General features: G+C 37.7%; 1 protein-coding gene and 1 long non-coding RNA gene across 5 annotated transcripts; one reads left to right on the top strand and one right to left on the bottom strand.

Moving 5' to 3' along the window:
* Positions 1–950: 950 nt before the first annotated feature.
* LOC122724401 lies at positions 951–1852 on the bottom strand. Its single transcript, XR_006351771.1, has 2 exons — positions 1571–1852; positions 951–1408 (listed from the first exon to the last, which is right to left on the bottom strand). It is a non-coding gene; the product is annotated as an uncharacterized LOC122724401 (long non-coding RNA).
* Positions 1853–3075: 1223 nt separating this feature from the next.
* LOC110620863 lies at positions 3076–24817 on the top strand. Of its 4 annotated transcripts, none has more exons than XM_043959430.1 (23): positions 3076–3277; positions 3372–4169; positions 4301–4378; positions 4486–4690; positions 4809–4917; positions 19418–19510; positions 20074–20166; positions 20381–20473; positions 20682–20774; positions 20903–20984; positions 21070–21129; positions 21204–21256; positions 21340–21506; positions 22141–22170; positions 22249–22351; positions 22530–22587; positions 22823–22879; positions 22973–23215; positions 23662–23723; positions 23829–23885; positions 23966–24059; positions 24251–24391; positions 24466–24817. In XM_043959430.1, exons 2-23 carry the CDS (start codon positions 3396–3398, stop codon positions 24586–24588), a joined length of 2868 nt encoding a protein of 955 aa, XP_043815365.1. In that variant the 5' UTR covers positions 3076–3277; positions 3372–3395; the 3' UTR covers positions 24589–24817. The 4 variants fall into 4 exon arrangements, with proteins under 4 accessions (XP_043815365.1, XP_043815364.1, XP_043815363.1 ...); XM_043959429.1 differs by having other exon boundaries at positions 22141–22351; positions 24466–24595; positions 24709–24817; XM_043959428.1 differs by having other exon boundaries at positions 22141–22351.
* The last annotated feature ends 285 nt before the right edge of the window (positions 24818–25102 follow it).

Genomic DNA, 25102 nt, shown 5'->3' with positions numbered 1-25102 from the left:
TATTATTTATGAAAAGAGTATAATTCTGCTCGTTATCTAATAAAGACCTAAAATCTCTAATAATAAATCAAAATTTCCAACGCAATTAATTACAAATATTTTTTAACAAGTATTCGATGCAATAGGTCGTGTGAACCAAATACCTATTAATAGATAAGAACACACTCCAACCAATTTCCACAAAATATAAATCATGGAGATATAATCAGAATCAAAATAAAAAATAAATAAAGAGATTGAATCATACGACACAATTAAAATATTAAATTAGCAAAAAATTAAAAGAAATGAAATATAAAAATTTTTAATCAATTTAAAAAAAAAATCAAAAAATATAGACATAGATAAAATAAAATTTTATAGATCACATCGAGTTTATACGGATCCGTAATATAAAATAGTGGTGGATTTATATTAAATCTATATATATATATAATTAAAATTAATATATAAATTTAAAACCTTGCGCATATATGTATAATACATGATAGGAGTTAAATCTATTTAGTATGAACATGATCCATCATCAATTATAGTCATTGCCCGAAGAGCACAATCATATAAGGTCAATTTTAGTTTACTAAAATTAGTTTATTTTCACATGTGTATTTTGCTTATATTTAAAAAAAAATAGAGAAATGTTGTACATACCATCTCATGTGCGCAAAAATTCAAATTCAAAATTTAACTTTAACTTGCACACTTTAGCTACATTCAATTGAAATATTTAAATCAAAATTTAAAAAATTTAAACTTTGACTTTTTTTTTAAAAAATCGAATTAATCTTTAATATTATCACATTCCAAAATAATTTACCTTACCCCCAAGTTTTTTTTATCAATACATAGTAAATTATACTTAACAATTTCAAATGGGTGTGTACAAAAATAAAATACAAAGAGCCTGATTCAATCAAAATAAAATAAATTAAAGCATTGATAAAATCCAATTAAATACATAAATTAAATTAAAGAAATAAAAAATATGTAACTAAATTCAAATACACCGAAATACCACTCACATCAACACTGACCTTATTACTGTCGCACCGATATTTCCATCGATACACCATCACAAAGAGTGTCGGGGTCAGAAAAATAGTGGTACACAAGCAACAGACACACAGCCAAAAGCAAACCACGAGAAGAAAATGTAAAAGTACATGCAATAAAAGACCAAATTAAAATAAAGCCATCAGAGATGATCGTCCAACCAGCTAAAAAAGAAAAAAGACGTAGTAAAGTTCAACTTGTCAACGGCGTGGCGTGCGGGAGTGTTATTGGCTGGACGTAGCAATATGGTTCCCAAATGCTACATCAATACAAAAAATACTCTTTTCAAAAGCCAATCGGAGCCATCATTGAACCCAGATTCATCAACAAATCCCTCACAATAAAACCATATAACCTACATGACAAGAAAAATAAACTGAAATTCAAAAATCAAACCTAAACCACTACAGCACCAAACAAATCGAAACTCAAAAATTAAACCTGAATCAGCACCGACGAGGGAGGAATAAGATGCCGAGGATCCAAATAAATTCAAATAAAATAAACTGCCTCTTACCTTCGCACTACAATCATACAAAGACCACCAAACCAAAATTCTGTAGAAACTCCCTCCAACAATAGTCGGAACAATTCCAACCGCTTCACGCACACTCACGTTTCAATCTTCTTCTCACTTCTTCTCTTTTCTTTGCTGCGATATCGATCAAAATTTTGACGGTCCTTTCGTTTTTTGGTTGCTCTTATCCTTTCTCTTGTTTTGCCTAGTTACCAAAAGCAACTCCTAGACAACTTGAGCCTCTTTAAAGTGTCTAAAGGTCAGCTGTCAATGTTGAATAATGCCTCTCTGTCAATGTTGAATAATGCCTCTAATGAGACAAACCAAAGTGAAAAATATATTCCACACTAGAAATGAAATAATACTTGCCTTTTCATTTTATACAAAATTTGGCAGAAAATAAGTACAGTAAAATTTATTTTAATAAAAAAATATAAATATAGAAAATTAAAAACTTTTATTTAGAGTTAGTTTAAGTCAAAAGAAATAATCTTTCCAATAATATTAAGTTCATTTTCATTTTGAACGATTAAAACATGGTTAGATAACATTGTCCTTTTTATGGAGTTGGTTATCTCTATAATTTAGCCTGAATAGAGGAAAACGAGTTGCAATTTTATTGATTCATGACTGTAAATATGAAATTTAAAAAAAAAAAAATTCAATATTGTATTTTTAACTATCAAAAAACTTTTTCATGTAAGTACAACACGACAAAGGGAGAAGCAAAATTCCATAAAAGGGAGAAAAATAAAACCCACAAAGGTAGAAAATAACTCTAGCCAATAGAGGAAAAAAAAAACTTCGTCATTTGAAAACAGAAATCAAATTTATTAGAAACATTATGATATTTATTTGAGAAAAATAAAAAAAAGTTATAAAAAATAAGAAAAAATGAAAGCAACCAATGAGGAAATATTTTAGAGAAAAAATATAAAGTGGAAATGAAGAAAAAATGAGAGAGATTTTAATATTTGCCATTTTAATTTTCTATATCCTATAGTATTTATCTATGATAAAAATAATTAAATGTATATATATATAGAGTAAGGATAATTTATTAGTTTATTTTTATTTTAAAATTATTTAATTAAAATTATAAAATTTAACTCTAATTATTTTATTAAAAAATTATTAATTGCTTTAAATATATATACTATTTAATTTTTATAATTTTTAATTATATATATTATTTAGTTAATATACTTTTAAATATTTATATTGAATTTATTTGATTAAAATTAAAATAAATTTATTAATGTTTTTTATAAAAAAATTAAAAAATTTAATTTAATAAATATAAAAATATTTTAATAAAAGGATTTTAAAATAGAAATAAATTAATAAATTTTTTAAATATCCTGAAAGTTATGAGAGTGATATTCAAACAAAAAGATAAAGAAAAAGAAAGGAGGGTAGTTTGGGAAGCATGAAAAAGGAGTTTTGTGGGGGGTATTAAGGTAAATATATAACAGCATTAATTCCAGTAGTTATTTACAGTTGCTGCCATTTTCACCACTCTCCTTCTGTGCTCTATCACTATCTCTAGTTTGCTCTGTTCGCCTCCCAATTATACCCTCTTCGTTTCCTCTCCAATATCATCTCACTCTCTTCAATAAAATTCAAATCAAACCCCCAAAAAATCACCGAAATTCGACCTCGATTAGCTCAATTTCCAGTTCCTCATGCCTCTCGTCTGATATTCAGGTATTTCCACTCCAAACCCTAGAATCAAATCTTTTTCCTTCCCATTTTCCTGTTCCTCTCTTGATTCTTCGGTTTCTTTGTTTCGTTTTTGCAGTGATCTTGTTTGTTTTTGGTCAACATGAAGAGAGAGCTAGCTTATGTGGTTGCAGTTCAGTCCCAGCTTGCTGGCTCTCTTGGTCTTAGCCGTGGTGTCCCAATTGATACACAATCGCAGCCGGAAACGTCTGAGGATGTTAACTGTAAGAGATTCAAAGTTGCTAAGGTAAATGGTTTCATTGTTTATTCTAGAGCTAAGAAGAATAGAGCTAGTGAATGTGATAAAACCAGTGAGGATGTGAAAATTAAACGGATTAATAGTCAAGTGGATGCCAAACTAGATGTAATCAATGGAATAAATACTTCATTTGATGAGGATCTGAAGTGCCGACTAGTTGAAACTACGATTGAAGAGAACCAAGCGGTGGTTGGAACTGTAAGCCGAGCTGCCGAAGATGTAAGCGGAGACCAATGTTTTTGCAATGTTGAATTGCCTGTCTATAAAGATGAACCAATTAGTGTGCCTAGGCCAATAGAGGGGGTGCAAAAATGGGTTGCTGAGGGTGCTGAGGTGAAGACCAACAAGATGAGACGGTTGACACGGTCAACTTTGAAGTTTAAGGTAGAGCCTGTGGAGGTAAAAGTTGATGGATTAGAAGCGATTGATAGTGAAATGTTTTCAAAAGTAGATGTGGAGATGATAGCTGAAGGAAGTGCGTTGACCCCACCTAAGAAGAATTTAGAATTGAAAATGTCGAAAAAGATTGCGTTGGATAATGTGCCGATGACCGTCAAGGAGCTCTTTGAGACTGGTTTGCTTGAGGGGGTTCCAGTTGTTTACATGGGCGGCAAGAAGGTTTCATTTCTTTACGTCTATTCTGGTGTTGTTTAGATTTTTTTTTTTTTTTTTTTTTTTCACTTAGTTCTCTTCGGTTTGTAGGTTGCATTTTGTTTTTCAATTTGTTTTATTCTTTTTGGGACTATTAGTTTCAGGCATTTTGTCTACGAGGTAAGATCAAAGATGTTGGGATTCTGTGTTCATGCTCTCTCTGCAAAGGATGTAGAGTGAGTATTCTATTTTGCTGCTTTGTAGTTAACATGCAAATTTATTTTTATGAATGGATGATTTCTTTATTAATTTGTCTCATCTTTATTTTATTTCATTAATTTAGGTTATTCCGCCTTCCCAATTTGAGATTCATGCCATCAAACAATACAGGCGCGCAGCACAGTACATTTGCTTTGAGAATGGGAAGAGCCTGCTTGACGTACTGAATGCATGCAGGTCTTCTCCTTTGGATTCTTTAGAAGCAACAATTCATAATGCTATCAGTGGTTCACCAAAAGAAAAAACTTTCACCTGTAAGAGATGCAAAGGTTAGCTTTTTTTTTAAAAAAAAATTTAATCTTTTTGTTTCAAATTGTGTCAAATATTCAGAGCTTCTTGATGATATTGGAATCTTCTCCTGAATTCTTTTGATGCTAAATATTGTAGGTAGATATCCTACTATTTGTGTTGGCAAAATAGGGCCTCTATGCAATTTATGCGTTGAGTCAAAGGAATCTAATGGCAGCCCTGCTTGTGAAACGGGTATAAAGGCTAGGTATGGAATTACATTGTTATGTGCTTTTTTGCTTTGCAGTTCTTGTGGATTTATTTTATTTTTAATTTGTGACATGGTGGATAAACAAAATGGCTCTAGTTTGAAAGGAAAATTGTCTTTATTTGCTTTTCTTCCATAGTATTATGACTATGCTGACGTGAGAGGATGCTGTTTGAAATACTAAAGTTTGAAGTTGTATCCATATTGACTATGCAATCTTGGTTCTAGTTTATAGTAAAAAATGGACTCTCACATTCAAGAATGTGGTTAGCCTTGGCTATTAGCCTCATTGTATGAATGAATTTATCTTGGTTAAATTGGCACCATAAGTTTTTTGCAAGTTCTGCAACCGATTTTGTAATAAAAATCAATGCCTCTGTAATGGATTTCGATCCAATTCCATGGCTTTTAAAGTTCAAACATCAACTTGACGTGTGGGTATTTGCATTTCCCACCATTTTTAACATCACCTTCGTCCCAGGCTGGGTATAATGTTGTACCCAATTCTTCACGCTAAGATGTTTTCTGTTAATAAATATAAAATTAATTCTTTCAATAAGTGATAAGATAAAAACAGAATTAATTTCTTCTTTTTTTTCATCTAAAATTAACATGAATTAAGTGTATGATTGTCTTTTTAACTTTCTCACTATCACATTGTTTAATAAAGATAACTCAATGAAGTGTATATGATTTGTGATGAAATTTTATTGTATTAGTAAAATTATGTGACCATGAAAGTAAATAAATTTAATAATTATCTTATGCTATTTGAATTATGATATATCATTGATATTTGTTTAGTCTGTCACACAAACATAGGCTTACTGTCCTTTTTCTTTCATCCCAAATTATAGACCACTTTCCTTTTTTATTGGTAATGTATTCATTTTTTTCTTAATATATCCCTATTTAACATGTATTCAAAGCTAAAATTTATTAGTTCTAAGAATAATTTGATAATTGGATGAGTGAAAGGTATGTTAGGAGATACAATGTAAAATATATTACTTTAACTGTACTAGTTACATTTTCTTAGTATGTATAAATATAATTATAAGCTTGTCTTTGTGGGATGGAGGGAATAATTCTTTTTTTTTTCCCTGAAAAATTTTTGTGCCTCACTTCACTCGGATGTGTATCTGCACCTTGCACCTTGCACCTAGGCTCCAGGACCCCTTAGCGCCGTAGTACACTATAGAAAATGAATAGTAGTAGATTAACTATTCCTAAATAGAAATCTAAATTATCAATTGTATTAGAAAATCTAAACTAAATATCTTAATTTTACAATTGAATCAAAATAATTCCTTAATCTACTGGTCCTTGGCTGCATCAGATAGAGGAGCTGATGACCTCCAATTTTCAAGTTTTTTTTAACTTATTTGTGAAATTTTTAACAGGTAGCAATTCAGTTTTTTTTTTCCCTTTCAGTAATACATGTTGCATAATTTTGTGTAAACTATAGCTTCACTGAGGTACATATGAAAGGCCCAAACCTGTGATTCCACACATGTGATAATTGCTGATTATTTAGCTGCTTACCATTGGAATAGGTTTAGATGACCTCATGATAGGCGGTTGTCGAAGCCGTCAAAAATAAACCTATTAAACAATCAACAATAAACTTGTAGATAGTGGCAATAGGGTCGAACCACAGGGAATTGACACCAATGATTTTCCTAATAATGACTAGGTCAAGTAAATAACAAGTAATTAAAAGAGGGGGGTTTTGATTTGATGATTAAATAGCAAAAGAAAGCAATAATTTAAATAGATGAGAATTTCAATGAGAAAGAGATTCTAGTTGAAGTGTGAGTCTAATTCAGCTTGTTCAGAATTGATCATTGATTATTAAAGACTCCTATTTGATTTCAATAAATTAGTTTTGGTTGTGGAAGACGCTTCTCACAATCCAAATTTCTCCTTAGTTCTAGTTTGATTAGGAAACGTTCGCTAATCAAACACTAATCAACAAGTTGCCAAGGAACGTCCTTGGGGCATTGTAGCATCGAACAACTGTTGATTGCATTAAGACTTAGAGAAACCCAATTCTATCCTTGCCAACCGCGTGGTCAAGTTTAGATTATACAAACTGATTAAAAGTGTATTTGAACAATCTAAGCAATTACGGACCTAAACCATTCAAACAATATTACTTAAGCAATTTAAAAGCAATGGGCCCTTATTGATTCTAAAAGCAAAGTAATGTTTATAAAAAAGATCAGATTGCATAAATATTGAAACAAACAAGAGTTCAACAATGGAGTATTAAACCTCCCAATTCATCACAAATCTGAATATTCTCAACTTCAACTAGAAAATAAGGAAATTAGCCACTCATGGTGGACTAAATACACAAAAGATGGAAAAGAAAAGAAAATAGAAGAGCTGCAGAATTTCTGGCGTGAGGAAGAGGAAGCTCAATAGCTGATCAGATGATAATGCCCTTGCTGGTTTTGAGACTACCCTTTTATAGCTGAAGAATTGTCTAGGGTTTTGAAATCCCTTTTTGATTTGATGTTGGACTCCTCTTTTGATGTTGAATTTGATTGCAATTGGATTTCCTTGGATGAGAAGTTCTTTCGTGGCTCTTGGATAAGTGTTGGTAGTGATTGGATTGGATTTGGACTTCTGAAAATTCGGATTTCTGTTTGCTGTCCATTTTCCCGCTCTGCTGTAATTTTCTGCTATCAAAGTGATTTGCCCGGCGATTTGACCAGTTTCTTGGGCAAATCACTGGGCAAATCGCTTCTCTGTGAGTCAGTCCTCTATGCCTCTGCGAGTGATTTGGCCAGTGATTCTCGATTGTCTTGGTCAAATCGCTTGCCCATGTCACTGCTGTCTGTTGCCTCTGGGTATCTGTTTTAGCTTGATCTGGGCAGTGATTGGAGCAGATTTTTGGGCAAATCACTGGGCAAATCATCCTTTTGCAAATTTTCTGCACTTTTTCTCCCATTTTCCAGATTCTTCCTTTTCTGTAAAAACAAGATAAAAACCATAAATTAAGCTAGAAAATGTGTAAATAAGCAATAAAAGAGATAATAAAAATGTGGCTAAATTGTGCTTGATCAAATACCCCCACACCTAGCTTTTTGCTTGTCCTCAAGCAACAAATAACTTAGCCAATCAAGCCCCTTTTCCTTAGAGCCTAAGTACCACTTAATCAGCTCCCCCTAGACTCCTAATCTGAATTATCACAGTATAGAGTACATGCACTAAGGTCATCCTCTCCTTTCCTTGTTTCCTTTCACCTACCATGGTCAAGAGAAAGGTTTTTGATTCAATCATGCTTATTCTTTTATGTTAGGTTTAATGTAACCCCTAGGAGTGACTTGCCACCTTCTCTCTTTCTCCTTTTTATTTAATTTATATTTTTATTTTCAGCAGCACTTATTCTTATCCTTGCCTGAAAAAGTCACTAACCTTTTTACGCGATTGTGTACATGGGTGATACACCCCCGGTTACTCAGTTAGTCACTTGTTCAAGTGGCTACTAGCTCTGTTCATAGTCTAGACCATCGAAACTTATTTGCTTGAAAAAGTTACTGACCTTTTTACGCGATTGTGTACATGGGTGATACACCCCCGGTTACTCAGTCAGTTACTTATCCAAGTGGCTATTAGGCTCAGTTCATAGTCTTAGACCATTGGAACAAGTTTGTGATTTGTGCTTTGTGCTGGTTTTTCATGATAATTTGGGCAAATCAGCTCATAGGGAGTTACACTAGCTTTGTGTTTGCATGTATTTGTATTTTTATTTCCCTTGACCTTAGCACATTTAAGGATTCAATTCAAGAGAAAAAAAACTCCCTAAGTGAAGGTAACATACTGTGAATGATTCAATTTAGGCTTAAAGGGTGGCAAATCAATGGGGTCATGAGATAAGGGCACTCTTTCAACCTTGTTATCTATGTTGAGTAGAGCAATTAGCTACAAAATTCTGTGTGTGTGTGCCAGGAGTGTGAAAAAAATTTCTGGTGTGTGCAAAAAGGGGTAAGAATAATGCAAAAAGAAAATAAAAAGAAACAAAAATAAATCAAAAAGATGGAAAGATAAAAAAAATGGAATGAAGACTCTCTCGTACCCCCACACCTATCCCACATATTGTCCTCAATGTGTGGATAAACATATAGAAAAATGAAGGAGAAAAGGGAAAGATATTTCCTGGCCTGGGGGTGATTTGACCAGTGACTTGGGCAAGCACTGGGCAAATCACTGGGCAAATTGCTATCTGTCACGGTGCTGGGGCAGAAAATGGTCCACCAGCAGGTCCAACAAGTGCTCCATCCTTTGCATTCGATCTTCAATCCTTCTGAGACGAGCCTCTACTGTCTGGTTGGGGGCTTCGTCTGCAGGTGGCTGAGGAGCATCCTGCTGGTGGGCTGCTGGAGGTGGCTCATTTGCTGGTTCCTGCCCTATTGCTTGTGTTGCCTGATCTGCAGTATCTGCTATAGTGGCTGGCTGCTGGGTGGTGGTGCTTATGGTGGCTTTCTTCCTTCTGAAAACACGCTCATGGCGTGGCGTTACTGGACCTGCAGGTGCAATAGAAAAAACATCCCCCACCTTACAAAGCAACCCCATATCATCCAATGTGCGTAAGTCCAAGGGGGTTGTTTTGGGGGTGGGGGAGAGGTCAGTATATGCGGGGTGCAATAGCTTGAGATTCACTGCAATGGCAGTGATCAAAGGACCAAAAATCAAGGGCCTATTATATTGTATAATGCTGGATAGTTGGGTGGCAACCCAATATCCAAGATGTATTTTCCTGCCCCTGTGCATGCACCAAAGGAAATACAACTCAGTTCTGGTCAGGATGTTGGAGGCATCCTTCCTCCCAGAGAATGTGTAGGCCAGGTATCTGTGAAGGTATTTCAGACTGGGGTTGCTGAGGTATAGGTCCTTGGACCTAGTGGGTGAGTATGAGTCAGGTGGATTATCACTGAGTTCCAAGTACGCAGAGTTTTGATCAAACTCAGCAGGGAAGTCCCAGGTTGACTGTGGGCATTCACAGCCCATGGCTATGGCGAACTCCTGCAGGGATAAGCGAAATCGCTTCCCCAACAATCTAAATCCAATGGTGCCAGGTGTGTGTATGTTGTGCATGGCAGGTTTATCAAAATAAAATGTGGTGAAAAACTCCTGTGTGAGTTCCAGGAAGGATGGCATGTGCAGGAGGAAGAAAGTGTCCCAGCCAATAGCAGAAATTAGAGAACGTACCTGGGAATGTAGTTTCAGTGCTCCAAGAGTGGCATGATGGATATACTTACCTGGATGATATGGTAAGGATGAAATTTTAAGCAGCCTGGTGCGTTCAGAAATTTTGTTGAATGTCAGTGCTTTGACGATGTGATCTGGGTGTGTTGGCCTGGGCAAATCGCTGGGCAAATTGCTGGGCATATCACTGAGTGTGTCTGTGGGCACATCGCTAGGCACATCACTTGGTAAGTCCCTGGGCGCATCGCTGGGCATAGCGCTGGTGAAGTTAGTAGGCGCATCGCTAGGCACATTGCTTGGCATATGGCTGGGCACAGCGTTGGGCACATCGCTGGTGGAATCAGTTGGCGCATCAGTGTCTTTGGCGATGGTAGGTTCCGGTTCTGGCTCGAACCTCGGTGGCGACTGAGTTCTTGGCCGTTTCTGGCTGTGGTCGGTGGGAGTGGTGGTTTCGGGAAACTTTTTGCCCTCAGGGCCTGCCGTCGGGGCTAATGTGGATGGCGGCGTTCTTGGCCGTTTCTTTTGCCGGCGATATATCTGGACGGCCGGTGAATCGGTGCGTCCTGTTCCTGTGCTTGTGGCCGGTGGTGTTTCGGCGCTGGCGGTGGCTGGTGGAGGGGCATCTTGCGCCTCGTCATCGCTGTCGGAAGGGATGGGTTTCGGTAACCCTAGTTTCTTCCACATGAATGGTCCGCCTTTGGCCATCATCTTGATCCGAACCATGGTGGTCTTGGGTTCGCCGGTGGGTGGGCGGTGGTCGGAGAAGAGGAAGCTTGAAGGAGTAGAAGAGATAAAAACAGTAGTTTAGCGTAAGAATTAAAAATAAAAGAAAAGACTACTTAAAGTAATTAGGGTATGTGATCTGCCCTGATCATTTATTGCTGGCCCTCTGGATTCTTGACAGTGTGATTTGACCAGTGATTTGGGTAAGCAGTGGGCAAATCACTTGGCCAAATCGCTTCTCCTTTGTAGTTTGCTGGGCTGGTACTGTTCACGCCTTTTTCTGCTGATGCTTGATTTTGCGATTGGACCGGTGATCTTGGTCAAATTATCTGGGCAATTGGGCAAATCACTGCCCCGATCGCTTGTGACTATGGTACATTCAGTCGATTTGCCCGGGGATTTGGGCAAGCAGTGGGCAAATCACTGGGCAAATCACTACATCTGGGCTGCCTCCCAGTAGCGCCCTGTTTTCCGTCTTGGGCTGGACTTCAGTGTCTTGCTCAGCAGTCTTGGGAAGGGGGATCCAAGGGAACCTCCTCCACAACATGGACAGTAAAACCTTCATAGAATCTCTTCAAACGATGCCCATTAACTTTGAAAACTTTGCTTGTTTGTGGGCTTCTAATGTCAACAGCTCCATGTGGATAAACATGCTCAACCAAAAATGGTCCAATCCACCTAGACCGAAGTTTTCCAGGGAATAATTTGAACCTGGAATCAAAGAGCAAAACCTTATCACCAACCTGGAAGTGTTTTCTGGAGATGTTCTTGTCATGGAAGGCTTTGGTCCTTGCTTTATAATCCCATGAAGCTTCATATGCATCACGCCTAATCTCCTCAAGCTCTTGAATCTGTAATTTTCTGTGAACTCCAGCCTCTTTTTCATCAAGATTACAGCTCTTCACAGCCCAATAGGCCTTATGTTCAAGTTCCACCGGTAGATGGCAGGCTTTCCCATAAATCAGCCTATATGGAGACATTCCAATTGGGGTTTTATATGCTGTCCTATATGCCCATAAGGCATCATTGAGGCGTGTACTCCAATCCTTGCGATTTGGGCAGACCGTTTTCTCCAAGATGGACTTGATCTCCCTATTTGACACTTCAGCCAGCCCATTTGTTTGAGGGTGATAGGCAGTAGAGGTTCTATGGATGACATGGTGCTTCTTGAGGAGAGTTTCTACTACCTTGTTGCAAAAATGGGTGCCTCGGTCACTGATTATGGCCTTGGGCAGTCCAAATCTTGAGAAAATGTGGGATTTTACAAAATCACCCACTGTTTTTGCATCATCAGCTCTTGTTGCTTTGGCCTCAATCCACTTGGACACATAATCCACAGCAAGTAGTATGTAGGTGTTGCCAAAGGAAGGTGGGAATGGTCCCATGAAGTCAATGCCCCATATGTCAAAGATTTCACACACCATAATGGGTGCTTGTGGCATTTCACTTCTTTTGCCAAGGTTTCCCGTTTGTTGGCATCTTGCACATGACCTACAAAATAAATAAGCATCTCTAAATATGTTAGGCCAAAATAATCCACTTTCAAGGACTTTCAAGGCTGTCTTGCGTGGCCCAAAGTGACCTCCACAGCTGTAAGAGTGGCAGAAAGTTAGGACAGATGTGATCTCATGGTTTGGGATGCATCTCCTTATGACTTGGTCTGCACAATGCTTCCATAGGTAAGGCTCATCCCACACATAATACCTTGCCTCTTTCTTGATCTTGTCTCTTATGTGTTTGGGCAAATCAGTGGGCAAATCACCTGTGGCAAGGAAGTTAACAATATCAGCATACCATGGTTCCTCTTCTTGGACAGCAAAGAGGTGCTCATCAGGGAAGGTCTCATTGATGGGGCATGTCTCCATCTCGGTCAGAATTCTGCTAAGGTGATCAGCCACGAGGTTCTCCTTGCCTTTCTTGTCACGGATCTCCAAGTCAAACTCTTGTAACAGCAATATCCATCTCACCAGCCTTGGTTTGGACTCCTTTTTCTTGATTAAATACCTTAGTGCAGCATGATCTGAGTATATAATCACCTTTGTACCAAGTAAGTAGGATCTAAACTTCTCCAATGCAAACACAACAGCCAGCAACTCTTTTTCCGTGGTGGAATAATTGCATTGTGCAGCATCTAGGGTGCGTGAGGCATAGTGAATGACATGAGGAGAGTTACCTATGCGCTGTCCCAATACTGCACCTACAGCAAAGTTGCTGGCATCACACATGATCTCAAATGGAAGGGTCCAATCAGGTGGCTGGATGACTGGGGCAGAAATTAGGAGTGATTTGATCAAATCAAAGGCTGATTTGCAGCTGTCATCAAAGTTGAATGGTACATCCTGCTGTAACAATCTGCAAAGAGGCTGAGTTATTTTAGAAAAATCCTTGATAAACCTCCTGTAAAAACCAGCATGTCCAAGGAATGATCGAATCTCCCTAATGCTGGTTGGATAGGGCAGATTTTTGATGGTGTCGATTTTGGCTTTGTCTACCTCAATCCCTTTTGCTGAAACAATATGGCCTAAGATTAAGCCATGGCTGACCATGAAGTGGCACTTCTCATAGTTGAGAACCAAGTTTGTCTCCAAACACCTTTGAAGTATCTTCTCCAAGTTGGTTAGGCATTCATGGAATGAGTTGCCATATACCGTAAAGTCATCCATGAAGACTTCAATGATCTTCTCCACATAGTCAGAAAAAATGCTCATCATGCACCTTTGGAAGGTGGCTGGTGCATTGCAAAGACCGAAGGGCATCCTCCTAAATGCGAATGTGCCAAATGGGCATGTGAAAGTGGTCTTCTCTTGGTCTTCAGGTGCAACGGGGATTTGATAAAACCCCGAATATCCATCTAGGAGGCAGTAATGACTTTTTCCAGCAAGTCTTTCAAGCATTTGATCCATAAATGGCAAAGGAAAGTGGTCCTTCCTTGTGGCTGTGTTGAGCTTCCTGTAGTCCATGCAAACTCTCCACCCATTTTGTACACGAGTGGGTACTAGCTCTCCTTCAGAATTAGGGACAATGGTAATCCCGGTCTTCTTTGGTACCACATGGATGGGACTCACCCATTTACTGTCAGAAATGGGGTAGATTACCCCAATGTCTAGGAGCTTCACAATCTCCTTCTTTACAACCTCCATCATAGGTGGATTCAGCCTTCTTTGTGCCTCACGAACAGGTTTGCACTCATCCTCCATAAGTATCCGATGCATGCATGTTGAGGGTGAGATACCCTTTATGTCCTCCAATGTCCACCCAATTGCCTTCTTGTGTCTCCTCAACACATCCAGGAGCTTGTCCTCTTCTTCTTGGCTGAGCTGGTTGGAGATGATTACTGGAAGTGTATTTCCAGCTCCCAAGTAGGCATATTTGAGGTGGTTAGGCAAGGGTTTCAGTTCTGGTGCCTTTTCTGTCTGCTGGTTTTCTGTCTGCCTGCTGTCCGATTTGAGCTGTGATTTGAGCAGATTTTCTGATGTACTGGGCAAATCACTGGGCAAATCACCCATACCCAGCAAGTTACAGCAGTCTGCTGTTTTGTCTGTTTCAAAGATGTTGATGTCCACTTCTTCTCTCCTGCAAAGACCTTCATAAAGTAAGTTTTCCTGATCAAAATCAAAAACTTCTTGACTTAAATTATCAATAATATCAAGGCCATAAACATGAGAAACATCATTGGGGAATTTCATGGCATCATAAACATTAAATTTGATAACTTCCCCTTCAAACTCCATAGTCAATGTGCCATCATGCACATCAATTTTTGTTCTTGCTGTGCTCAAGAATGGTCTCCCAAGTAAGATATCAGAGGTGGTATTGCTCTTGTCTTCCTCCATGTCAATAACATAAAAGTCTGCTGGAAAGACTAATTGGTCCACTTGCACCAACACATCTTCTAGCACTCCTTTGGGATAGACAATGGATCGGTCAGCTAATTGGATCACAATGCTGGTGCCCTTGAGTGTTCCTGCATTCAACAAGTTAAAAATAGACAGAGGCATGACATTGATTGAAGCTCCAAGGTCACACATGGCCTTCTTTATTCCCACATTGCCTATTTTGCATGAAACCGCAAACATTCCTCTATCTTTGCATTTGACTGGTAGTTTCCTTTGGATGACAGCTGAAACGCACTCCCCCACACTTACCTTTTCACGTTCAGCAAGTTTCCTTCGGTTGGTACATAGCTCTTTGAGAAACTTGGCATACCTTGGAATTTGCTTCACAGCATCAAGTAGGGGAATGTTGATTTCCACTTTGCGAAGTGTCTCCAATATCTCTTTTTCTTCTTTCTCCTTTTGGGACCTTGCAAATCTCTTTGGGAAGGGAGGAGGTACCTTGAATTTCTCCATAGGTTGCTGTTTCTGCCTGTGACTGGATTCTGCCTGGTCTGTTGATTTGGGCAGATCACTTTCTGCCTTCCCTGGAGAATTGGGCAAATCACTGCTGGGCAGCTCAGTTTGCCCAGCGATCGGGTCAGTTCCTATCAGGGAACTGGGCAAATCACTGCCCTGATCACTTTCTGGCAGAATTTCTTCCATGCCCTGTTTTTGCACTTTTTCAGCCCTTTTGTCTTGCAACTCCTTTCCACTCCTCAATGTGATGGCACTAGCATTTTGCCTTGGATTTATCTCAGTTTGGGAGGGTAGCTTTCCTTGTGATTCAATTTTGTTTAAGGATGAAGCCATTTGTCCCATTTGTTTCTCAAGATTCTGCACAGTATTTGCCAAATTTTTCACAATCTCTTCAAGAGATGCATTAGAATTCTGAGGTGCAGCTTGTGCTTGGTTTCTTTGCTGGTGGCTTGGATATTGCTGTCCCCTTGCATAACTGAAATTTGGATGGTCCCTCCAACCTGGATTATAAGTATTTGCATAGGGATCATACCTTCTTTGCCCATTAAAGCCTCCAACCGCATTGACTTGCTGGTCCTCCTCTTGAAGGGAAGGACATAGATCAGTTGGGTGGTTGTTGGCACATATTCCACATGTCTTGGGCTGCTGAATCTGCTGGACTTGTTGGGCTTGACTTACAACAAGGCTACGGACAGCATTGGTGAGTTCAGAAAGTTGGGATGATAAAGTGGAATTACTCACCTCGTTTACATTCCTTGTTGGTAGCTCTTGGTCTCCAAATTGTTGAGAAGCTGCAGCCATGGAGGAAATCAAGTCCCTCATCTCTCGAGGTGATTTTTTTTCAATCGTTCCTCCACAGGCTGCGTCAATAAATTTTCTCTCCGAGGGTAGCAAACCTCCATAGAAGTACTCAATGAGAGATTGGTCAGAAATATCATGCCGAGGGCAGCTTGTGCACAACTTTTTGAACCTCTCCCAATACTCATACAAGCCTTCAGAGTGCTTTTGCTTTATGCCACTTATTTCTCGACGGATGCCTATGGCTTTTGAGGTTGGAAAGAATTTTCTCAAGAATGCTCTTACCATATCAGCCCATGATGTGATGGATCCGGGTGGCAAGTAGAATAGCCATTCTTTGGCATAGTCTTCAAGGGAAAAAGGGAAGGCTCTAAGCTTGATATCATCTTCTGGAATGCCTTGAGGTCTCATGGTTGAGCACACAACGTGGAATGCCTTCAAATGCTTGTGAGGATCTTCATTTTCTAGGCCTCTGAATTTAGGAAGGAGATGAATCAGACCTGTCCTTAGCTCGAATGGTGCTGTCAATAGGGGATATTCAATGCACAAGGGTGCTTGATCTCCTGCTGGTTCAGCTAACTCTCCAAGAGTTCTTTCCCGTGGCTGAGGTGCTTGGATGGGCACGTTTCCAGCTTGAATTTCAGCTTCTACATGTGCAGCAGGTGGTGCTGCCATTGCTGGATTTTCTGCCATGACCAGAAATTCAGTTTCGGGTAAAAATTCTGCTGTAGCAGGTGCGGTGGTGGAAGTTTCTGCTGGTGCAGAAATTTCTTCAGCAGGGGCAGTAGGTGGTTTGTGAGGTGGAGTTGTTGATGAAGATGGTCTTGAGGCTTGGTTCCTCAAATTTGCTTGCTTCCTTAAGCTCTTGGCAGTTTTTTCAATCTCCGGATCGTAAAGAAGAGTGTCTTTACGGCCAGCCCTGGTCATAAAGGGAAAATACGTTAGTTTAAATCAAAATCCCCGGCAACGGCGCCAATTTTTGATAGGCGGTTGTCGAAGCCGTCAAAAATAAACCTATTAAACAATCAACAATAAACTTGTAGATAGTGGCAATAGGGTCGAACCACAGGGAATTGACACCAATGATTTTCCTAATAATGACTAGGTCAAGTAAATAACAAGTAATTAAAAGAGGGGGGGTTTTGATTTGATGATTAAATAGCAAAAGAAAGCAATAATTTAAATAGATGAGAATTTCAATGAGAAAGAGATTCTAGTTGAAGTGTGAGTCTAATTCAGCTTGTTCAGAATTGATCATTGATTATTAAAGACTCCTATTTGATTTCAATAAATTAGTTTTGGTTGTGGAAGACGCTTCTCACAATCCAAATTTCTCCTTAGTTCTAGTTTGATTAGGAAACGTTCGCTAATCAAACACTAATCAACAAGTTGCCAAGGAACGTCCTTGGGGCATTGTAGCATCGAACAACTGTTGATTGCATTAAGACTTAGAGAAACCCAATTCTATCCTTGCCAACCGCGTGGTCAAGTTTAGATTATACAAACTGATTAAAAGTGTATTTGAACAATCTAAGCAATTACGGACCTAAACCATTCAAACAATATTACTTAAGCAATTTAAAAGCAATGGGCCCTTATTGATTCTAAAAGCAAAGTAATGTTTATAAAAAAGATCAGATTGCATAAATATTGAAACAAACAAGAGTTCAACAATGGAGTATTAAACCTCCCAATTCATCACAAATCTGAATATTCTCAACTTCAACTAGAAAATAAGGAAATTAGCCACTCATGGTGGACTAAATACACAAAAGATGGAAAAGAAAAGAAAATAGAAGAGCTGCAGAATTTCTGGCGTGAGGAAGAGGAAGCTCAATAGCTGATCAGATGATAATGCCCTTGCTGGTTTTGAGACTACCCTTTTATAGCTGAAGAATTGTCTAGGGTTTTGAAATCCCTTTTTGATTTGATGTTGGACTCCTCTTTTGATGTTGAATTTGATTGCAATTGGATTTCCTTGGATGAGAAGTTCTTTCGTGGCTCTTGGATAAGTGTTGGTAGTGATTGGATTGGATTTGGACTTCTGAAAATTCGGATTTCTGTTTGCTGTCCATTTTCCCGCTCTGCTGTAATTTTCTGCTATCAAAGTGATTTGCCCGGCGATTTGACCAGTTTCTTGGGCAAATCACTGGGCAAATCGCTTCTCTGTGAGTCAGTCCTCTATGCCTCTGCGAGTGATTTGGCCAGTGATTCTCGATTGTCTTGGTCAAATCGCTTGCCCATGTCACTGCTGTCTGTTGCCTCTGGGTATCTGTTTTAGCTTGATCTGGGCAGTGATTGGAGCAGATTTTTGGGCAAATCACTGGGCAAATCATCCTTTTGCAAATTTTCTGCACTTTTTCTCCCATTTTCCAGATTCTTCCTTTTCTGTAAAAACAAGATAAAAACCATAAATTAAGCTAGAAAATGTGTAAATAAGCAATAAAAGAGATAATAAAAATGTGGCTAAATTGTGCTTGATCACCTCACTTGTTGTTGCTGGATTTTCTTCATTTATTTTCTATTTTACTTTGGTCTCAGGGACTGAGCATCCCATGCCAATTTGTGTTGATCTTGCCAACTTCTCAAATTTTGCTTTTTTATTTTCTAAGTTGAGGTGCTAAACTGCTAACTTATCTAGGTATCTTTTCTAATATGTGTACTGTTGAATCCCACATCGGTTGTGTAAAGGGGTAATATGCCCCTTATATGGGCCATAGGCATTCCTCCCCCTTGAGCTAGCTTTTGGGGGTTAGTTAGGCCTGGGCCAAATTTAACATGGTATCAGAGCCTCCCCATCCAATGTTGGGCCTTCCATAAATGTGTCACGCACCAGTAAAATTCTGGGCGTGAGGGGTGTGTTGAATCCCACATCGGTTGTGGAAAGGGGTAATGTGCCCCTTATATGGGCCATAGGCACTCCTCCCCTTGAGCTAGCTTTTGGGGTGAGTTAGGCCTGGCCCAAATTTAACAGGTACTTGGAATATTGAAGAATTGGTCTTATCATTATATCTGGTTAAGCACTTCAATGCAAAATTCTTTTCGTGGATAGATTGTTATTAATGAAGAGCCAAAGTAGTTGTGACTATAATTTCATGTCGTTGAGCACTCCAACAAATCATGTAAAATAGATGTTTTTACTGTGGATAAATTGTTATTGACTGCCAGCTTTTTTATTCCCTAAATGTCATAATGTTAATTTGCATTTGAATGGTATGCAAATGAAATAATTTTATTAATGACTGGGCAAAATGTGGCTTTTGTGTATATTGAATGATATTGTTTGCTTAACCTGGAAAGTCTTTCTGCATCCTTGGCAAAGCTGCTTTTTCACCTCATGAAAATGAGGCAAGAATATGACTAAAATGATATATAGTTATGCTAATTCTCTTCTATTTATGTTATTTCAGCTTAGAAGAGCCAGTTCTGTCTGTTGAGTCTTCTGGAAGTGCTTCTTTGTCCACCCTTTCTCAAGATAATACTCTAAGGATGATAACTAGAAAGTCAGTATCCTTTTACCTCTCAATTTTTTTGTTTTAAAAAAAAAAACTCTGTTTGCATTTTTGTTCTTAAATTGTGCTTCTCAAATTTGGATATTAAATATTACTCCCTTCTTCTCACAAAGATGGGCTTACTTCTATTTTTACTTAGATTAAGAAAATCTAGTTTTTTTTTTTTGAAGAAAAGAAAATATAGTTAATATAGTTATAAGCAATAAATTTAGTTTTGCCATTTCTAGTATACCTTCCACTCATGTTGGTCCATTAAATATTAAATAACTAATGTTAATGTATTATTGTTGGAACTGATGAATTTTACTTTTTCAATACATATTAAAGAGGGGTAGATTAATAAACTAACAAATAAACTGCCTTCTAGAAGAAGAAAGTGCCCTATAATTTAGAAAGGATGAAAAGTAAGTCTATCCTTGTGAGATGGAGGGAGTGGTTTCCTCTCAATAATGTATGGTTGTGACGTTTCATTCTATTACTTTTTGGTTGCTTCATGGGTTTATGGTCTGACAGTCCTTCCATTTTTATATTTCTTTCATTCTGCATTATTTCAGGTCATCAAAACCCTATTTAAACACGAAGTTGTCAAGGAGTGCTCCAGTGCGCATGTCTTCAAGGAACAAGAATGAATGGAAAATAATAACAAAGTTGGTATCTTATTTATCTAGTTGTCTAGCTAGTTATAGCATAGTTGTGACTGTAAGTTTTGGGTTCCATTTTGTTCTAGTAATTAATCTTTCTTCCCTTTGTTCTAAACCATGTGGAAGACACGATATATGTTAGATGATGTTTCCCTGTGCATTTAGTTGGTGATACATCGTTTAGAGATATCACTTTAAGAACTCAAATATGTTGATTCAGGTCGTCAGAACCAGAAATCATCATAAAATCCTCAAAAAATGCTTCTCTGCATCTTTCCTCCCGGAAGAGGAAGCAATGGAAGATAACACCAAGGTTGAATTTCTTTTCATCATGTGATGTAGATGTGTTTTTGGCTTACCATGTTTCAGTTTTAGTCATTCTCCATCTTTCTATGGAGTAAATAACATGCTTGGTTTCTCAAATAGGATTTAAGCCCGAAGGATAATCATTGTGATATATAGTTTGCTTAACATGAATTCCTATTTTTCCTTTTCATAAGGCAATTACTTTTTCCCCCCAGGACATCAAAACCTGCTACAGTGACAAAGTCCTTGAAAAGTGCATTAGCAGGTGTCTCTTCACAAAATAAGTGCCAGTGGAGAATAACAACAAAGTTGGTTCTTTCTTCCATCCATCCCCCAGCCCTTTCCCTTTTACCCGTTTGGTTCCTATTGTAGCATGATTTAATTATTAGTTTCTTTTTTGGAACTAATCTTGTGTTTTCTACCTTATTTTCTCAAGATATCAGAGGTTACATAGATTGGTTTTTGAGGAAGGTGGATTGCCTGATGGGACTGAAGTAGCATACTATGCTCGTGGGCAGGTGGTTGAAATAAATATCATTTACCCATATATTTGTTTACAAGATTAAGATCTTATTATGTAATATAATTAATTCTTCTTCACAGAAATTGCTTCTGGGTTACAAAAGGGGCTTTGGAATACTTTGTTGTTGCTGCAACTGTGAGGTACTTCTCATTTGATCTTCACAGGTCCTTATCTTTCACCAGACATGCTGGCATTATTTATAACTGATGTGCAGGTCAGTCCCTCAACATTTGAAGCTCATGCAGGGTGGGCTACTCGCAAAAAGCCGTAAGCTTATGATTAAATATCTGATAGGTTTTGACAATAAGCGCCCCTATTATAGCTCTATAAATTCATATTTTTTTTGACAGGTATGCATATATTTACACTTCTAATGGTGTTTCACTCCATGAACTGGCAATATCACTATCAAAAGGCCGCAAGTATTCTGCCCAGGACAATGATGACCTATGCATTGTTTGTGCAGATGGTGGGAGTCTTGTGCTTTGTGATGGATGCCCAAGGGCCTTCCATAAAGGTGAATGAAATCCCTAAAATCATTGAAAATGCTCAAATTTTGTTTCTCTTCTTCTCTCTCTTGGGTCAGGTACAGGTATGGTTGGTTAATGCATGCATTTAGTGAAATTATACTTCATGGGTATAAATTGAAAGTGTTAATCTCAAGATCCAGTAAACATCGTTTGCTGTTGGTCTTTATAACATGCTAAATCCTCCATTTTGAATATAGTTGTCACTGCATGACCAGGTAACTCTTTTATATCAATCATTAGATTCTGAAATGTAAATTTTCCATTAATGTTGGCATGCAGTTATTTCTATGTCTTCTTTAATAGTAGTTTCTGGTAAATTATTTTATAACGGTTACTAAATAAGTTAGAATTCAAGGGGCTATGATCACGTCATTTCATGCAAATTATGTTGTGTTTTTTTTTTCATATGAACAATGTGTCTTTTTTTTTTATCTTTCCCTTCCTACACTCTCTCTCCCTCCCTCCCCCCCCCCCCCCCCCCTCTCTCTTCTGTATACACATACAGGCAAAGGTTTTACGTTTTCTCAGAATGATCTGTATGAACTCTGAAAACACTATTTGGTCTTTTCAGCTAAGTTTCAAAACGGTAATCTTGATAAGCAAATTCATTGGCCTGTGTAGGTTGTGCATCTCTACCAAGTATTCCCCGCGGTAAATGGTTTTGCCAATTTTGCGAGAATATGTTCCAAAGGGAAAAGTTCGTAGAACATAATGTCAATGCTGTTGCAGCTGGAAGAGTTGCTGGAGTTGATCCTATAGAACAGATAACCAAGAGGTGCATACGCATTGTTAAAAACATAGAAGCAGAACTCAGTGGATGTGTGCTATGCAGGTAAAAGTTACATTGCGCTGGACTGAAAAGATTGAAGCATATGGATTATGGCATGAGTCATTAACTCCTTTTTGGCAATTTGAATTGATGTATTATTGCTATTGATATCTCATTCTTTCTATTAAGACCTTTTTGATGTAGATATCTTTGTTTTGCCTTTAATTTAATTTCCATGCAGAGGTTATGATTTTAGCAGATCTGGATTTGGTCCACGCACAATTATACTCTGTGATCAGGTAATCATCTTTCCTATCGATGTCTTATGCTTTTGAATGCAAATGCTTTGTACATAATTTCAGTTGTCAGTTGCGTCCATCTGTAAAAGTAAATGGAGTTTGCTATCAATATGTATTCTTCCTATTTTTCGTTGCATCTTCTTATGTGTTAAGCTGTCAAGTGCTATATACAATTACATGTGTCAATTCAGAGCTAACCAGTCATTGCTCATTTTGTATTGACATCTTATGACAGTGTGAGAAGGAATTTCATGTGGGCTGTTTGAGGAGTCATAAAATGGCAAACCTAAAGGTTTGTGCTTATACGATTCCTAATTTTCCCTTTCAAGATTTTATTTTATATTTTATTTTTTTATCAACTTAGTTTCATGTACTTGTTTGACAGGAATTGCCAAAAGGGAAGTGGTTTTGTTGCCTGGATTGTGGTAGGATACATTCTACTTTGCAGAAGTTGCTAGTCCGCGAAGCTGAAAAACTCCCAGTCTCTCTTTTGAATGTTATGAAGAAGAAGAATGAGGAAAAAGGTTTCGAAGCCACTAATGATGATGTGAGATGGAGGCTTCTTAGTGGAAAACTCGTTTCTCCTGAAAGTAAATTGTTACTTTCACAAGCTCTTGCTATCTTCCAAGTAAGTACTGACCATGTAAATAAAATGCATCCCACCAGTTGCCTATAGCATGATGCTACTGACAGCAATTAGTGCAGAAGATATTTGTTGTGGGTTTAGATGTGTGCAGACAAATGTTTCTGTGCTTCTGAACCTAATTGTTTGATGCATCCTTTCTTTTTCCTTTTCCCCTTTTCCTTTCTGTATGTAGAGAATGCTCATTCTGATGTAAAGTTGAATAGTTACTTCACGTTGTGACTGTTGTATACCATTTTCCTGGCTGTCTGCAATGGTCATTGAGTAATCTATGCATTGAGGCAATGAATACGATAATCAATTACTCATACCTGCTAATGCAGCTAAAGATTTCAGTAGCATTTGTTTTTTATTTCCATCTCTTTGATCAAAGCTAATGGAAGAGTCATGATGAGCTTTATTTCACTGAAATCAGTATAATTATGTTTCAGGAATGTTTTGATCCAATAGTAGATGCAACTGGTCGTGACCTTATTCCTTTGATGGTTTATGGGTAAGCCGATACACATGCATGGGCATGTGCGCAAAAGTTATGTTGCTTATTTTTGTATTCTTTACCTATTCTAGCACAGAATTGTCATAAAACTCTTTCTTTCAGGAAGAATTCTAAGGGCCAAGATTATGGGGGAATGTATTGTGCAGTATTAGTTGTCAAGTAAGAGATGGACTTGCATTTCTAAGCTAGTTCTAACATCAACATCAGAAGGTTGACAGTCTATATTTCTGATTTTGCAGCTCATTTGTTGTGTCAGCTGGAATACTTAGAATTTTTGGGCAAGAAGTTGCTGAACTTCCTTTGGTTGCAACAAGTAATGGTAACCATGGAAAGGTGAGAGCAGCATGTATATACGTGCGTCACACCTAGTTAATTTCATTTACTTTTGAAATTTATTTTGACCTGTCAACCATTTCACCAAGCAGGAATTTTAGGTTTTTAATTCAAGAGCTTGCTTATTTTTCACTTAGCCCATCTATGTTTGTCGGTATGAAGTTTTATTTACAGAAGCTAATTATTCTCAGGGTTATTTCCAATTGTTGTTCTCCTGCATCGAAAAGTTGCTGGCCTTCTTAAATGTTCAGAGCCTTGTGCTCCCAGCTGCTGAAGAAGCAGAATCTATATGGATCGATAAATTTGGTTTTCAGAAGATAAAACCAGACCAGGTATGTGTATCTATACTTTTAGTCTGTGCACCATCTCCTCCCTCCGCATTGAAATTGGCTGCCTTCTGATGCAGCTTAGCAAATATAGAAAAAGCTGCTGTCAAATGGTAAACTTCAAAGGGACGTCCATGCTGCAGAAACTGGTTCCTGCTTGCAGAATTGTTAATCAAAATGCCGACTCTGTAGGAGTATTGTAAAGAAGTGGTACGAGCAATTTTTTGTTGTTAAAGGAAAGAAGCTTAGTGTTTTATTTGAATTTTTATTTTATTTTATTTTCCTGTTATTATTATTATTATTTTTTGGCAATGTGCGTACAGACTTAGGTGTTCAAGGGAGAGGTGTATATTATCATCCTTGTAATATGTGACTGGTCTTTTACCGTTCTGATCTCCAGAAGAAGCAAATGCTACTCACTTGTGCTGACCATTTTCTCAAACTTGTCAGATCACAATGTAAAATATTCATCTCATCTGATTTACAGTAGACCGTCAACCGGGATTTACTCAAAAAGTGCATTGATTAAGCTTACACTAAATTTATTTTATTAATATGGAACATTAAAGTTTCTATATTTTATAAGTATTTTTAGGAGGTTAATTTAATTGTGTTTAAAGGTTGTGACAAGCTTTTCTTTCACCTCTTACTTTTGTTTTGTCCAATTTATGTTAAAATACTTATTTTGTAATAAAATTTCTATATCAATATTTTTAA

The sequence above is a fragment of the Manihot esculenta genome, chromosome 8 (genome assembly GCF_001659605.2).
Source record: "Manihot esculenta cultivar AM560-2 chromosome 8, M.esculenta_v8, whole genome shotgun sequence".
NCBI lineage: Eukaryota > Viridiplantae > Streptophyta > Magnoliopsida > Malpighiales > Euphorbiaceae > Manihot > Manihot esculenta.
This window is presented reverse-complemented; position numbering and strand designations above follow the sequence as displayed.

Excerpts from the sequence above, each read along its gene's own strand:
- LOC110620863 (XM_043959429.1), top strand. The coding sequence starts at position 3,396 with ATGAAGAGAGAGCTAGCTTATGTGGTTGCAGTTCAGTCCCAGCTTGCT. Across the intron at positions 4,918-19,417 it reads GAAACGGGTATAAAGGCTAG|CTTAGAAGAGCCAGTTCTGT; the intron begins GTATGGAATTAC and ends ATGTTATTTCAG. Across the intron at positions 20,985-21,069 it reads CATACTATGCTCGTGGGCAG|AAATTGCTTCTGGGTTACAA; the intron begins GTGGTTGAAATA and ends TCTTCTTCACAG.